This window comes from Rattus norvegicus, chromosome 7 (genome assembly GCF_021556685.1).
Source record: "Rattus norvegicus strain SHRSP/BbbUtx chromosome 7, alternate assembly SHRSP_T2T, whole genome shotgun sequence".
NCBI lineage: Eukaryota > Metazoa > Chordata > Mammalia > Rodentia > Muridae > Rattus > Rattus norvegicus.
Window position 1 is genome coordinate 35,233,996 of NC_141540.1, and position 14,595 is coordinate 35,248,590.

The 14,595-nt window shown below is 43.0% G+C and overlaps 1 protein-coding gene across 2 annotated transcripts in view; it reads right to left on the reverse strand.

Moving 5' to 3' along the window:
* The window catches only part of Apaf1 (apoptotic peptidase activating factor 1), an 85,380-nt gene that overhangs the window by 40,756 nt on the left and 30,029 nt on the right, over positions 1 to 14,595 (reverse strand). For both annotated transcript variants that reach the window (XM_087559173.1, NM_023979.2), the window contains 4 exons: positions 10,761 to 10,887; positions 9,493 to 9,618; positions 2,928 to 3,059; positions 228 to 353 (listed from right to left, as the gene is read on the reverse strand). In XM_087559173.1, coding sequence (XP_087415299.1) covers positions 228 to 353; positions 2,928 to 3,059; positions 9,493 to 9,618; positions 10,761 to 10,887 — 511 coding nt within the window. The remainder of the gene's footprint in view (positions 1 to 227; positions 354 to 2,927; positions 3,060 to 9,492; positions 9,619 to 10,760; positions 10,888 to 14,595) is intronic.

A 14,595-nucleotide genomic window follows, 5' to 3' on the forward strand; every position in this document is an offset into this window, starting at 1 on the left:
TCCTTGCCACAAGACACTTGCCTCGGCACAGGCACAGAGACAGGGTCCGCTTAGAACCTCTGAGACTGCGAACAGAAATAAATGACGCTTCCCTCTGTATAGGCTGTTTATCTCACGTTTGTATCACGGCTTTGGAACACTAGTCACACCGACAGAAACTCCTACTCACCCCAAACCATAAGGGCTTCTCCAAAGTTGAAGCCCTCTGGCTCTGCTCAAAAGCTTACCTTTAAAGTCCCGTCGGCTGAGCAACTCGCCAAGAGCTCATCGTCTGGTGAGAACCTGCAGTGGGTGACTGAGTTCGTGTGACCGAACATGGTATTTCGGCATTCTTTTTGATTCAAATCCCAGAGCTATTTGGAAGGGGGGAAAGAAATGTTAAAAACATCAAGAGGCAGCACTGGAGACTGGGAGGTGAACACCTGTAGCTCCAGGTACTTTGAAGGGTGAAACCGAAGGATCACTGAAGCGCAGAGGTTCTAGACCAGCCCGGGCATGGCCCCTCTGAAACTGTAACCAAGATGGAAAGAGGAGGTGCAGGCTGGGAATGGTGGGACCAGGGAACGTGAGAGGGAGAACTGGGTTGGAGAGAATCAGGATACACTGTATATGTAAATCAAACCGCCAAAGGGTATATTTTAAGATCTATGCTAAACGGGGGCTAGAGAGCATCTGCTGCTCTCCCAGAGACCCAAATCCAGTTCCCAGCACCCACATCAGGTAGCTCACAACTGCTATAACTCCAGCTCCAGAGAACGTGTGGCTTCCATGGTGACCCACACAATAGCATACATGCGCACAGACACAAGCGATACATAAATAAAGACTGATTTAAAAAAGGAAATTAACCTAAGCTAAACGGGAAAAGTGAAACTCATGCTAAGTTCTTCCTTTTCGTTTGCGCTCCTGGTTACAGAATGATCTTCAGTCCATAGTAACAACGTTGTCAAATACGAAGATAAGCCTGTGATGAGTGACAGGACAACCTTCAGACCAGCGCCTCAGTCCTAAGGGACTTGACTTCCCCACTAGGCTTTTATTCTGAACACTCAACTAAGTGAACAATTGTTGCTTACTTTTAACTGAGTGGTTTAGAAACACAGTATTTAAATAGCTACAAAAATCAGTAATATGTAAATTATCTCCATATTTTTTACAAAAATGGTCCAGGGAAGCTTTTAATTTTTCTAAGACTTCCCAAACCTTGAGATAAGTAATTGTGTAAAAGCTATTAATGGCCTATAAAACTCAACGACCTCCACTGATAGCAGATTACAGGAACCACAGCTCAGGTCAAAGAGCAGTCCAGCCACCATCAAATCAGATTGGCATAGTCGTCGGGACAAGCAACTCTACTTTCTAGTAAACCAACACCATGAGAAGGAAAAGGGAGAAAAAGAGAGTTTTTAACAGAGTAAAAGAGACAACCACCAAGAGCCAAGTTTTTTTCGATTCTGAATCTAATAAACCTATGGGTTTGAGACCACATATGGGAAAATTAACACAAGCCAGGTACTTTGGGTGGCTGAAGTATTTCGGGTGAAATGACATATATTGATTTTTGCAGTGCTGAGGATTAACCCTGGAGCCATTTACACACCAGGGTAGCTCTCTCTAAGGCAGGGTCTGCGTGCCTTCTGAGACGTCATAAAACAGCATTTGTTTGAGCCACAGTTTTACTCTGTGGCCCAGGCTATACAACTCGGGCTCCTCCTGCCTCAGTCTCCGGAGAGCTGGGATTCCAAGTATGCATCGCTCTACTCAACAGCCTGGAGTTCTCTAAAATGTTTCACATACACCTCCTAAAACTCTGGTATCCCACTGTAAAAGTGGTACGACACTGGATCAACGATTTGAAACAATTAACTTTTTAAAAAAAAAAATCCAAAAGAAGAGAACATCTTTCTAGAACACCAGAGAATTTAATCTACCTATACTTATCTACTTAAAGAGACTTAAGGAGTAGATGCAATCTTTTATAATTCCTAATTACAAGTATTATCAAATATACATGAGGTGAACACTTAGGTTTTGCTTACATTCCTACAAATACCTTTTCCTCCTTCATCTGCGTCTGACAGCAGCACCTTCTTCTGAACTGTTACAATTCAAACACACCAGGCCCGCCTCCCTTTCTCCCCTTTACACCATCACACTTGTGATCTGTGCCCAAGCATGCTGGCACTGCATTTACGTAACAACGAGTCTGAACTGAATGGGGAGAGGTAGGGACTTCTCTGAAAATCTCATCTATAAGCTCTGGGAAAGGTCCAGTTGCTCTTCCTCTGAGAGTACAAGCTTTGGGACAAACCTGGAGCTGCAGTATCTCCTGTCATATAAAGACAGGTGACTGGAGCATCAAAGACAGCAGAGACCAATGACAGAGACGGAGGGAGGGAGGGAGGAAGGGAGGGAGGGTGGACGGGCAGGCCTGAGAACACAGCTGACGTATCTGGAATGCCAGCAGCAGGGTCCATGCTCACTGTGAACTTTGCAGTTATATAAACTACTGATGTCTCTTTTTCCCTCCATTTTCTGCTTATGGATATGGAATTCAGAATGTGGGCATCTCAAACGCTGCGACGATAAACCAGAAAGGAGCTGGAGATGCAGCCCAAGGATAGAGCATTTGCTTAGCGAATGTGAGGCCCTGGGTTAGTCCCTACCACAGGGGTTAAAATAGGTGAAGAAAATAAACAGCCAGGTGCACATGACTTTAATCCCAGGACTTGCGAGGCAGATGTAGGTGGCTCTCTATGTTTGACACAGGCCTACAGGTCTACAGAGTGAGTCGTGGGACAGACAGAACTACATAATGCCCCCATCCCCCAAAAAAACCCTGATAATACAATACGCATGAGGAAATCAAAAGAGAGATTCTATTGTCTCATGGGTTCATCTGTGAAATGTTCGACACCCACACTTACCTTAAGGAAGGAGTCATTTGACCCGGTGGCCAAAAGAAGGTGGTTGCTCTTATTGGTGAAATGGCAGCAATTGACCTGCTCTGAGTGTTCTTCGTAGGTGTGCACTAGCTTCCCAGTCCCAGAATCCCAAATCTGAAGAGAACAAGAAAATAAAAATGTAAGCAGCCGCTATTTCCACGGAGGAAACAGAAAGCAAGTGTTCATCACTGTGCGGATGCTATCTGTCTCCTGTGAGGACAGACTTCCCTACTGAGCACGACTCTAATGCCAATCCACTCCCTAGTCTCTAAATACAGAAATTCTGCCTCACTTTAGAAAGTTAAGCCCAAAGAGTCGGGCATTGTGGTGCCCACACACCTTTAGTCCCAGCACTCAGGAAACAGAGGCGGACAGATCTCTGTGAGTTCCAGGCCAACCTGGTCTACACAGTGAGTTCCAGAGCAGCCAGGGCCACATAGTAGGACCCCATCTCAAAAAGACAAACAACAAAAGTTAACCACAAGATTTCCCATGTTTATATAAATGACAGCACAGAGAAGTGGTGTTCAGAGGCTAGATCGGAACTCTGTATACTGTCAGTAACCCACGCTTGAAGCTCCCAAGGTCTACTTCCCTGTTTTTCTCTTAGGCCACTTCTGCCTTTGTCAGAGCACTTATGAAAATTAAGAGAATCTCCACGAGATTCGAAGAGGTTGGCGTTGTGAGCTCTTTAGTGAGTATTTCCGCCTCCTGCTTTACGTTTTCAGTCCTGAGAAAGAGACTTGTTTCTTAGGGTAACCCTCGTTCACTCTGGTCATTCTGACGTTAGAACTTGGGACTGCCCAGCAAGGCCAGCCTCAACACTGACTCCAAGTGGAAGACACAGAGTAACTGTTGCCTGGAACACCACTGAGCCTAAAACAAAAGGAGGGAAGACGGGGAATCAGGGGGACTGGACAGTGGGCAAGGGAGAGGAATGGGACTATAATAAAAACATCTGGGAGACAGATGTTGAAATAAATTATGTACATTATGAAATTTTCATGATGGAAACAGTATTATATAGTTAATATACACCAATAATTTAAAAAAGAGAAGGTTGCTATGGTTTGTATATGCTCAGCCCAGGGAGTGACACTATTAGAAGGCACATGTTGGAGTAGGTGTGGCCTTGGAGTGGGTGTGTCATTGTGGGTGTGGGCTTAAGACCCTCTTCCACTAGCAGCCTTCAGATGAAGATGTAGAACTCTCAGCTATGCCTGTACCATGCCTGCCTGGATGCTGCCATGCTTTCTGATGATAATGGACTGAACCTCTGAATAAGACTTGCATTGGTCATGGTGTCTCTTTCTAAATGAAATCCTACGCCAATAGTTTTATCAACATCTTAGTCTTAGTCTAGTCATCCCACAGACCTCTTTAGGGGCTAAAATTTCCTGAAGAAAACCAAGCCAACCCTTCTTGCACACTCCCTTTACCCAGATGCACTACTCTACACCTCTGATGAAAAGCTTTTGGTGAAGTAGGGTATGGTAGCACATGACTAATCCTAGTATCAAGATGCCTGGGTTAGTCAGACCCTGTCTCGCCCCCTGAAAATAGAACACACACACACACACACACACACACACACACACACACACACACACACACAATCTATCTACCTACTACCTATCTCACACACATAGCCTGAAGTGAGGCCTCCCCTCTACATATTATTAACAAAACATCTCTTTATCTTTCAGTTTCTCTTAAATTCCTCATTAGTAGAAATGTTCCAAATAAAAAGTAAAGTTTAGAGGGAAGTCTCAAGAAATAATAACAAACAAGGTTGTCCTTGCTTATTTTTTTATACCAGTGACCTTTGCACTGATTATATAAATCAGCCTATAAGGTTAAAATAGAATTAAGCTAAAATTGACAAATTATATACTTTATGATAAGAATTATATCATTTTAAAGTATTACTTCTAATCAAAGATGTCAACTAATATAAATATTATGGACCTATAAGTAGGTCCATAGGTCTATCCATTGATGACAGGCAAATTCATTAATTTATCTAATTTTCCTTTATTGTTGGCTAAATACTTCAGGCTGATCAGCTTAAGCATTTTTTTTTCTTTTTTGGTACATAAATATTATAAGAAATAAGGATTTGGAACTCCTGTCCAGGAACCAGGGAGGCTGACTGCAAATCTACACTTCTCTGTCTATTCCACCAGATCCAATCCCCCAGTTTCATAGCCAGCTCTGTAACAGAACACCTGCTGTGTCTCCCTTTCATCTCTGACATTAACCACAACAGGTGGATCTCTGTGAGTTCAAGACAATCCTTGTTTACAAAGTGAGTCCAGGACAGCTAGGGCTTTGCTACACAGAGAATCCCTGACTCGAAAAACAAGCAACCAACAAACAAACAGATAAATAATAACCAAGCCACAATACATAGACCCAAAGGAGTTAGGAAGGAGGCTCATGGAGCTCCCTGGGAGAAGAGAAGAGAATAGATTTTATGGGTGACCTGGAAGGTTGGAACTGAAGGATCAGGTAGGGAGGTAGAAGGGATATGGGGTTGAAGGACAGAATTCAAGGAAAGACAGCTAGAATTGAGAGACATCTGAGGGATGGTATGGAAACTTAGTTCAGTGGAAACTTTCTAAAATATATGAAGGTGATCCTAATGAAGTCTCTAATAATGAGAAGGTTGGAGTTCCACATGGCCATGTCTTGCATCAAACTTTCTTCTAGGACTAGGACTGGGTTATATCCAATCAAGTTGGCCAAAGGAGTCCCATAGATATCCCCAAACAAGGCCAGTCAAGACAACAGGTTGTTCTCCACAAACTGACCTCAAGGCCCCATTGCCAAAAATGGCAGCCACACAACTCATTGAACACAGAGAGGCCAAGCTGCTGCCTATATAGAACCTTCATCCCCATGTTTTAGTGTCTGAGGACAGGAAGGTACTCTTCAGGCTACCAAAAAAAAAAAAAAACATGAACACCAACCCAGGCACACAACCTTTGATCTACAATCTGTTCTGCCTGCAAAATATGCTAGGGCACAAACTACAGTGGCACCAAGCTCGTAGGAGTAACTACTCAATGTCTGTTTTGACTTAAATCCCATGCCACGAGATAGAACCCACACCTGACACTGCTTGGATGACAAGAACCAGAGACGAGATACCTCAGAGACCTAGAGCAAAACCAACTACTACTGAACTCAAGTAAATAACAGTGAAACGACTCATAACGATGTTCTGCTCTACTCGTAGATCATCAGAGAGGCTTCCCCCCTGGAAAAGATAGGAACAAATACAGAGGCCAGACATTACACAGAGAGAGAGAGAGACCTTGGAATGCACATCTCTAAACAGGGTGTCTCCATCGAATCCCACCCCTCAGAGCTCACAGAAGGAGGGTGGGAATGGAGGACACCAGAAGAAAAGGACCCTCCAAATCAACTGAACAGAGCACATAGGAATGAACTCATGGAGACTGAGCTTACAAGGGTCTGCACCAGGTCCTCTGCACATAAACATCACAGCTTTCAGTTTAGTGTTTCTATGCACTCCTGAGTGTGTGCAGGTCTGATTTTGGTGCCTGCTCTTGGACCCTTTTCCTTCTGTTGGTTTGCTTTGTCCAACTTCAAAGGGTTTTGCTTTATCTTATCATATTTTATTTGTTAGGTTTTGCTGTTATCTCTTAGAAGCCTGCTCTAGTATAAAGAGAGACAGAAGAGCAGTGGATCCAGATTGAAGATAAGGAACTGAGTAGGTTAGAGGAAGGGTAACTGTGATCAGGACACACGGTATCAGAAATAAGTCTATTTTTAGTAAAAGGGGGAAAACATTCTTTAAACAGTAAGAAAGAAAGAGAGAAAAGGAAGGGCAGACGGACGGATGGACTTGGGCTTAATGGTTAAGAGAATATAGTGCTCCTCCAGAAGGCAGGTCAGTTCCCGGCACCTAATTTAGGAGGCTGGAAATACCTAGTGACTCCGGCTCCACGGGACCCAGCACCTTTTCTGGATTCTGCAGGCACTGCATTTACACTTGCACACACACACAAGCACACGTGCACATATGACTAAATAAAAAGAAATCCTTTATAAAGTAATAACGGAAATAAATAAACTTTCCAGATAGTGTTCACTTATAATGCTATTTATATGTGTCCAACCTCAACACAGGATCGGAGTTCTCAACTGGAAACAGGGCTATCTGGAAGGTGCATAATAAACACACACAGATGACTTTACAGGGACAAGCTGACGGGAATTCTTCAAGGCTTGAGATTTCGCTTGTGCGCTCTCTCTCTCTCTCTCTCTCTCTCTCTCTCTCTCTCTCTCTCTCCTGTCTCTCTGTCTCTCTCTGTGTGTCTGTCTGTGTGTCTGTGTGTCTGGTGTCTGTCTGTCTGTGAGTCTGTCTTTCTCTGCTGGCTCGAAGCTTGAGGCTGCACACACCCTGCTTTTCCCCTGTGTGCTTTTCTTTCTTGAACTCCCACACACCTCTGTGTGTTTCCCCTTTCACTCACACAAACACATTCTTCACACACACCTCACACATACCACATGCACACACACTCCCTCCTCACATTCTCTCTTCTTTCACTCACACACACACACACACACACACACACACACACACTCTCTCTCTCTCTCCCTCCGTGTTCCCCAGTCTTTAACTTGCCCCAGTCTTTTATTGATTCTCCAAAAGCAGGTTAAAAAAAAAAAAGACATTGTATAATCATGGACAAGTCAAATTTAAATGAATAGCCACATCTCATCAAGAATTAAGAACTAGAATTGTTCCCCAAAGTTTCAAGCTTCCCCTATTCCCAGGCCTGTGGCCAAAACAATAATAATTGCAAACTTATCATTATTTAAAACTTTAACCTTTGACTTATACTTCAGAGCTCCGAACTCTGAGGTCAGCTACTTGCATTTTCCTGTGAAGCTCTAATGATAAAGGACATGGGCAAAGCTGCCAGGCAGTGACCAGAAAGAATCAAGTTAACCCTTAATTCAGTAGTTCTGCCAGCTTTCTGCTTCTGCACATTGTACACCATGGCTCTCCTAAGAGTCCCAGTGTTTTGACTTAGTTTTACTAGTATATAATTTTATGTAGTCTATACTTTCTTGTCCATACATACCCAAAGGAGACCAGGAACTACTCTCAAATGTTGTCAAAACTCATTTCATAACTTCAATAGTTTTTTCCTTTCTTGGGGTCCCAATGTTGGCTTTAATTCATTTTCTAATAATTTCTTCAAACTTTCTTTGCAAGTCAAGAAATAATCCAAAACAACCATTGCATTGTTTCCAAGATGAGAACGCACAGCATGCACCTGGGCCATTAGTGCTGTGCTATGCCTCAATTTTTAATTGTTTAAGAATCATTACATCAAGGACCATTTAGTTTCACAGAATTCGCCAGAGCAGGAGAAGGGAATAGGAAAGTCTAATATAATAGAATAATTATTATGCACACCAAGGCCAACTGAAAGGCAGTCACGCACAAAAAAATCTATACAGCTGTTGTCCAGGGCTAAGGTTAGGAGAAATGGGAACAGCTTTTTTTTTTTTTTTTTACAAAGAGCTGCCACAGGCCACTGAGATGTGTCCATCCTGGCCTACTGCGGGCAGTCTCTGTCACGGTTGCTGTCCCCCGCAATAATGGACCAAGTTAGTAGATCATCAGGCAAGGATCCTTTAACCCCACTCACTCCTGCCTGTTACAGAAAAGAACTGTTGTGATTTCAACTCATGAAGAAAATGTTTCCCTACCTTAATTTTTTTTCTTGATGTATTTTCTTTTCTTTTCTTTTTTCTCATTAAACTTGTTTTAATGGGTCTCAAAATTCTGCGATAGTGTTTTTGGTCAAGTTGTTTCCATTAAAAAGTACTGATTCTGGGGTTGGGGATTTAGCTCAGTGGTAGAGCGCTCGCCTAGCAAGCGCAAGGCCCTGAGTTCGGTCCCCCCCCCCACCAAAAAAAAAACAAAAAAAAACAAAAAAAAAGTACTGATTCTGAAAACGAATAACTTAAAACTGCCACACACACAAAAAAAGTGGTCCACAAAACCTTCTTTCCTGCTGAAGGTTTTACAATGCATTGTTATCATTAACCAGTCTTTTACTATTAAACTTAAATGGCCAACTGAGACAAGCAGTTCTGAGCCCGCTCCTCCACCGCTGATTAAAACCGGGGTGGCAGGCGTTAGGGATAATATTCATTTAGCCTTCCGAGCTTTCTGGGCAGCCCTGGTGACTTTGCCAGCTCCTGCAGCCTTCTTGTCCACGGCTTTGATGACACCCACAGCAACTGTCTGCCTCATGTCACGAACATCAAAACGACCAAGTGGAGGACAGTCAGAGAAGCGCTCAGCACACATGGGCCTGTGAGTATTTTGCCTGAATCTACGAGTGTGCTCCAGGAACACTGGGTGTTGACAGAGGTCAGAGATATGTGTTGGATGCCCTGGAACTGGGGACGTAGGGGTTGTGTGCAGCCACACGGGTGTTCTGAGGAGGGGTAAGCGCTCTCTCTCAAGCACCGAGCCACTGCTCCAGCACCTTACCTTAACTTTCTTATCCACTGAGCAGGTTGCTATGTAACTGTCATCTGAGGAGAACGCACAGCAAAGCACCTCATCTTCATGAGCTTTAATGTCAAGAAGTTTCTCTCCTGTCTCGGCTTTAAACACCTGCATGACAACAGCAAAGTCTTTCTTACTATACACCACCTACCCATAGGACACCATCTAATCAAAATACATCTCTGAAAGTTCTTTTTTTTTTTTTAAGATTTATTTATTATATAAGTACACTGTCACTGTCTTCAGACACACCAGAAGAGAGCATCAGATCCCATTACAGATGGTTATAAGGCACCATGTGGTTGCTGGGATTTGAACTCAGGACCTCCGGAAGAGCAGTCAGTGATCTTAACCACTGAGCCATCTCCCGAGCCCCTCTCTAAAAGTTCTCAACCACTGTTATTTTCAAAACAAAAATGAAATTTAACAAAATGACTTGCAAATCAGAACTTGTCAGATTTCCTAAGTGTTTATGTAAGCATAAACAGAGAAGCGCCCACTGTTAAGGCTTGCTAAGTCTCACCAAAAAAGAAAGGTGAAATGCAGCTTCATTTCTTGGGATTATATTGACAAATTCTAAACAGCGAATATACATTCTTTGGGGGCTCCAAAACCCCAAATTAAGGCTGCAGATATAGTTCAGGGGTTGAGTGCTTGCCCAACATGCACATGACCCTGAGTTCAATCCCAGCACTACTGGGGGAATTAAGGCCAAGATTCACGTAATTAGTAATCAGTACTAGAGAAATGAGTATACAATTAGGATCTCGGAAAGATTCAAATATCCTAAATATAAAAGTATGGTGAAAAAGTACTCTCCGAACTTCCCAAAACCACAGTGAGAACGGAGGTACCTTTGGAACCAATCTATCCGATCCCCACAGACAGTCAGAAATCTCTCGGCCTCTCACAACTTGTTCAACCATTGTTTCTTCAGCAGCAGCAGCAATGCTTGTCCTGCATGCTGGAGTCTGCTTGTCTGTTAACGACTGCCATTTTCTCGTCACCCGTCAATGTTAGATGGATGGACAGTAACTGCCAAGGAGAGCTCCTCGATGACCCTGGCAAGTTTGGACTACTGAAAATAGCTACATCTTTAATATGCTACAGAAGCATCTACGAACGTTCAAGGGTTTACATTTCTTTACTTCTAAACCATCGTTTTCCTAAATTTTAGTATTTAAACATATTCTAATTTGCAAAAATAGGTCATGTGCCTCTTCCAGTGTTTTCCAAGAGATAAACCTTACCTGCAAGGTTTTATCAGCTCCACAAGAAGCTATTCTCTGACCATCCTGAGAAAAACACGCATGGTACACGGCGTCTGTATGGGGGCGAACGACTAAGCGGGACAGATTCTTGATGGTTTTTTTGTTGCTAAGTACAAGTGAAAGATGAAGAGAAATTCAATGATGGAGGATAAAAGCAACATTTCCCTTCAAATAATAAGTCTTTTAATACGGCTGTATCTCTCCCAAATAAAAAACTATCGAACTACTAACATGCAAATGACAGTAGAGACCGCCTAAAAAAGTAGTCTAACAAAAGTGACATGGTATCTTATATCAAGCCACCTAGCATGTGTTACATATGTCACTGAGTTAAGAGAAATCTACTTAATCACTTTCTATTTTCCCTTTTAAAAAAAAATGCATTTTTATATGTTTTGTCTCACATGCATTAGGAGCACCATGTTATGCAGTGGCTACAAAGGTCAGAAAATGGCGTGATATCCCCTGGAACTGAAGTTACAGATGGTTGAGAGTCACCGTGTGGGCGCTGGGAACTAAGCCAGGTCCTCATAGCCAGTGCTCTTAGCCACTGAGCCATCTCTCTAGCCCCTCTATTTTTTATATACATTAATATAACATATTTAAGCGTATCTTTTTTTAAAAAAATACAATTTTAAGATTAAAGAAACCACTGCAAAAGAGAGCTTACACTACACATGATATTGCACCTACCACTAGATGATATACTTTTAAAATGTTCTCCTCTAACGCTACTCAAAATGGGAGTGGGGGATGGGAGACGGGGATAGATAAAGCAATATTATTCTTCTCCTATATGAATTCTATAGACTGACAACTATGCCACGAGTAGGGATATTGTATTATTACCCGTAGCGGGTTGGTCTGATGCTACTTATATCCTAATGCTAAATTCTGTCTCCTCAAGATGTGGCTGTACCTGACATCAGATCCTCGTGCACTGGTCAGTAGAAGGCTAGAGCCTGTGACTGGACAGGGGAGGGAGACGATGGGGTTGCAGATGGAGAGAGAGGGAAGAGAAGAAGATGGAGAAGCTGCCAGGGAGCAGAACCGCACGGACAGGAGAAACGGCAGGTAACACGGGACTTAATAGCTGGGGAATGCTAGCACAGCCCTAGCCCTGCCCGATCTAGGCTTGTACGAAAAATACCTGGATGGCGTGTGTTTTACATGGGCTTGTTTTACATGAACTCCTACAATAACTGCCCTCAGGCCCAAGGGTAAAAGACTATACATGCTCTAAAAACAGGACCAAGTACTGGAGAAAAGCCTGTGTAAAAACAACTACACTTCACTATTAGCAATAAGGAGGCATCACCCAAGAAAAAAAATTATGACAATCCGTAAGGACATATGTGAAGGACATATGTGTTACTTGCAAAGTTAAAAGGGCTACGTTAAGACTACAATCTTTCCATCTAGATACAGTGGCACACACGTCCCGTGATCCCAGATAGCTGGGAGCCTAAGGGTAGAAGGAGCACTGTCAAGCCCAGACTGTACATCTCAAGGTGCTCTGTCTTTAAAACAAGGCAAATAAAACCTGTCTTTCCTTTGATCGTCGACTCCAATTCCTCAGAGTACAGAGGTAACAGATGGATGTGTGAAAAAGCCACTGCTTTGAAAATTTACACTCAAATTTAGGTTGATGCCAATGAGAACCTTTTCCATCTAACGGGGACGGTGTCTGGCACTGAAATAAATCATTCTTTAATGGTCTGGTCCAAGCAAGGTAAGGAAAAACAGAGCAACAGCTGACTAACCGCTCTGTGACAGTGTCACAGGCTGGAATGTTGCTGGTGCAATGGGAGAAAAGACAGCAAAACATAGTAAAAATGTAGCATCTCATGGGGTTGGGGATTTAGCTCAGTGGTAGAGCACTTGCCTAGCAAGCACAAGGCCCTGGGTTCGGTTCCCAGCTCTGAAAAAAAGAAAAGAAAGAAAGAAAGAAAGAGAGAGAGAGAGAAAGAGAGAGAGAGAGAGAGAGAGAGAGAGAGAGAGAGAGAGAGAGAGAGAAAGGAAGGAAGGAAGGAAGGAAGAAAGGAAGAAAGAAAGAAAGAAAGGAAGGAAGAAAGAAAGAAAGAAAGAAAGAAAGAAAGAAAGAAAGAAAGAAAGAAAAAAAAGGAAAAATATGTTGCATCTCAGTAACTCCTGAGGGAGAAAGAGCTGAGTCTTTGATCAGACCAAGTGTTAAGAGTCCATTTAAGAGCCTGAGACAGGGCCCTGTTGTTGAAGTGCTTCTGACACAAACATGAGGACCATGGTTCAGGTTTCCAGAACACACATAAGTCTGAGTGGCAGCTTACCCGTAATCCCTCCACTCAAGAGGCAAAGTGGAGGTAGGATTTTCCTTAGAGCTAGCTAGCCAGACTAATACTACTGACCAGCTCTGACTTCAACTAAGAGTAATGGGTAAGGTGGAGAGATAAGGAAGACTTCAAATGTCAATCTCCGGTCTACACACACACACACACACACACACACACACACACACACACATACACACACACATACACACACACATACATACACACACATACATACACACACACATACATACACACACATACATACATACATACACACACACAAACACACACATACACACACACACACACACACACACACACAATGCAAACAGCATACACACATCCAAACATGATTCCACAAACAATACCAACACATGTTTAAAAAGGGTTTCATTCAGTCACTAAGTGGGAATTTATTCAACGTTCCTGCTATGCTATGAGCATGCTATGATCTAGGATAATTAGGCAAGAGAAGTTGAATAAGTTTTCCCTAATGATACACAACTGTACCTGAGAGCTGGAATTCAAACCCAGACGATCAAGGGCGAGAATCTTATTCTAATCCCCAAACTATTGTGCACTACAGAATAGATGCAGTAATACAGAAGAGAACTGAGTAAAGAGATGGATGAGAGAGAGGCTGAAAGGTGGTTAAGAGAAAAAACAAGGAGTATTCTAGACCATCAACAGATCTATCGGAGCCTCCACAAGTCAGAAAGGCTGCTACCCTCGGTGGAAGCAAACTTCCATGCTGCCTTAACGGAAGTAAAACCTCACTTCTGAAGAAAATGTTAAAAGATAGTTGAGTCTGGGAAAGGGGGAAGAGGGAGTATGAACTTTCATTTTACATCTCTAATCTTTTAACTAAAAAAAAAAAATGTAATTAATGCGAGTCTAACAGTGGGTATGTTCATGATAGTGCACTGCCCAGAAAGGCCAAAGACACCAAATGCCCCTGACGCTAGAGTCACTGGGGGGTTGGAAGCCACCCACTAGAAACTGAACCTGGTCCTCAGTAAAACCAGTAAGAGTCATCGCAAGCATGTGACGAGCTGGCACGTCTGAGGACAACCTGAATTCAATCCCAGGGACCCACACAGCAGAAAGGGAACCGATTTCTGCAAGTTGTTCTGACACCACAGGTATACTGTCGCATATCCACCTACACCTAAAAACATACAGACACAAACACATAAACGCCAAGTAAACGGACAAAGGTGATTTTCAAACATGAGCAATCTCTCCTGCCCTGTGAACAGCCTTTCTTTAGGACATGGAAGAATGGGGCTGAAGAGCTGTGTCAGCAGTCAGAGCACTCACTGCTCTCACAGAGGACTCTCAGCACCCAGATCAAAAGGCTTACAATCACCCGTTAGTCCAGTTCTAAAGGTCCAATGCTCTCTGACCTGTCCAGGCACCTACATGCATGGATACACATAAACTTAACCAGACATACACCACACATAAATATGTAAAACATCTTTAAAAAAATTATAGGATCAGCC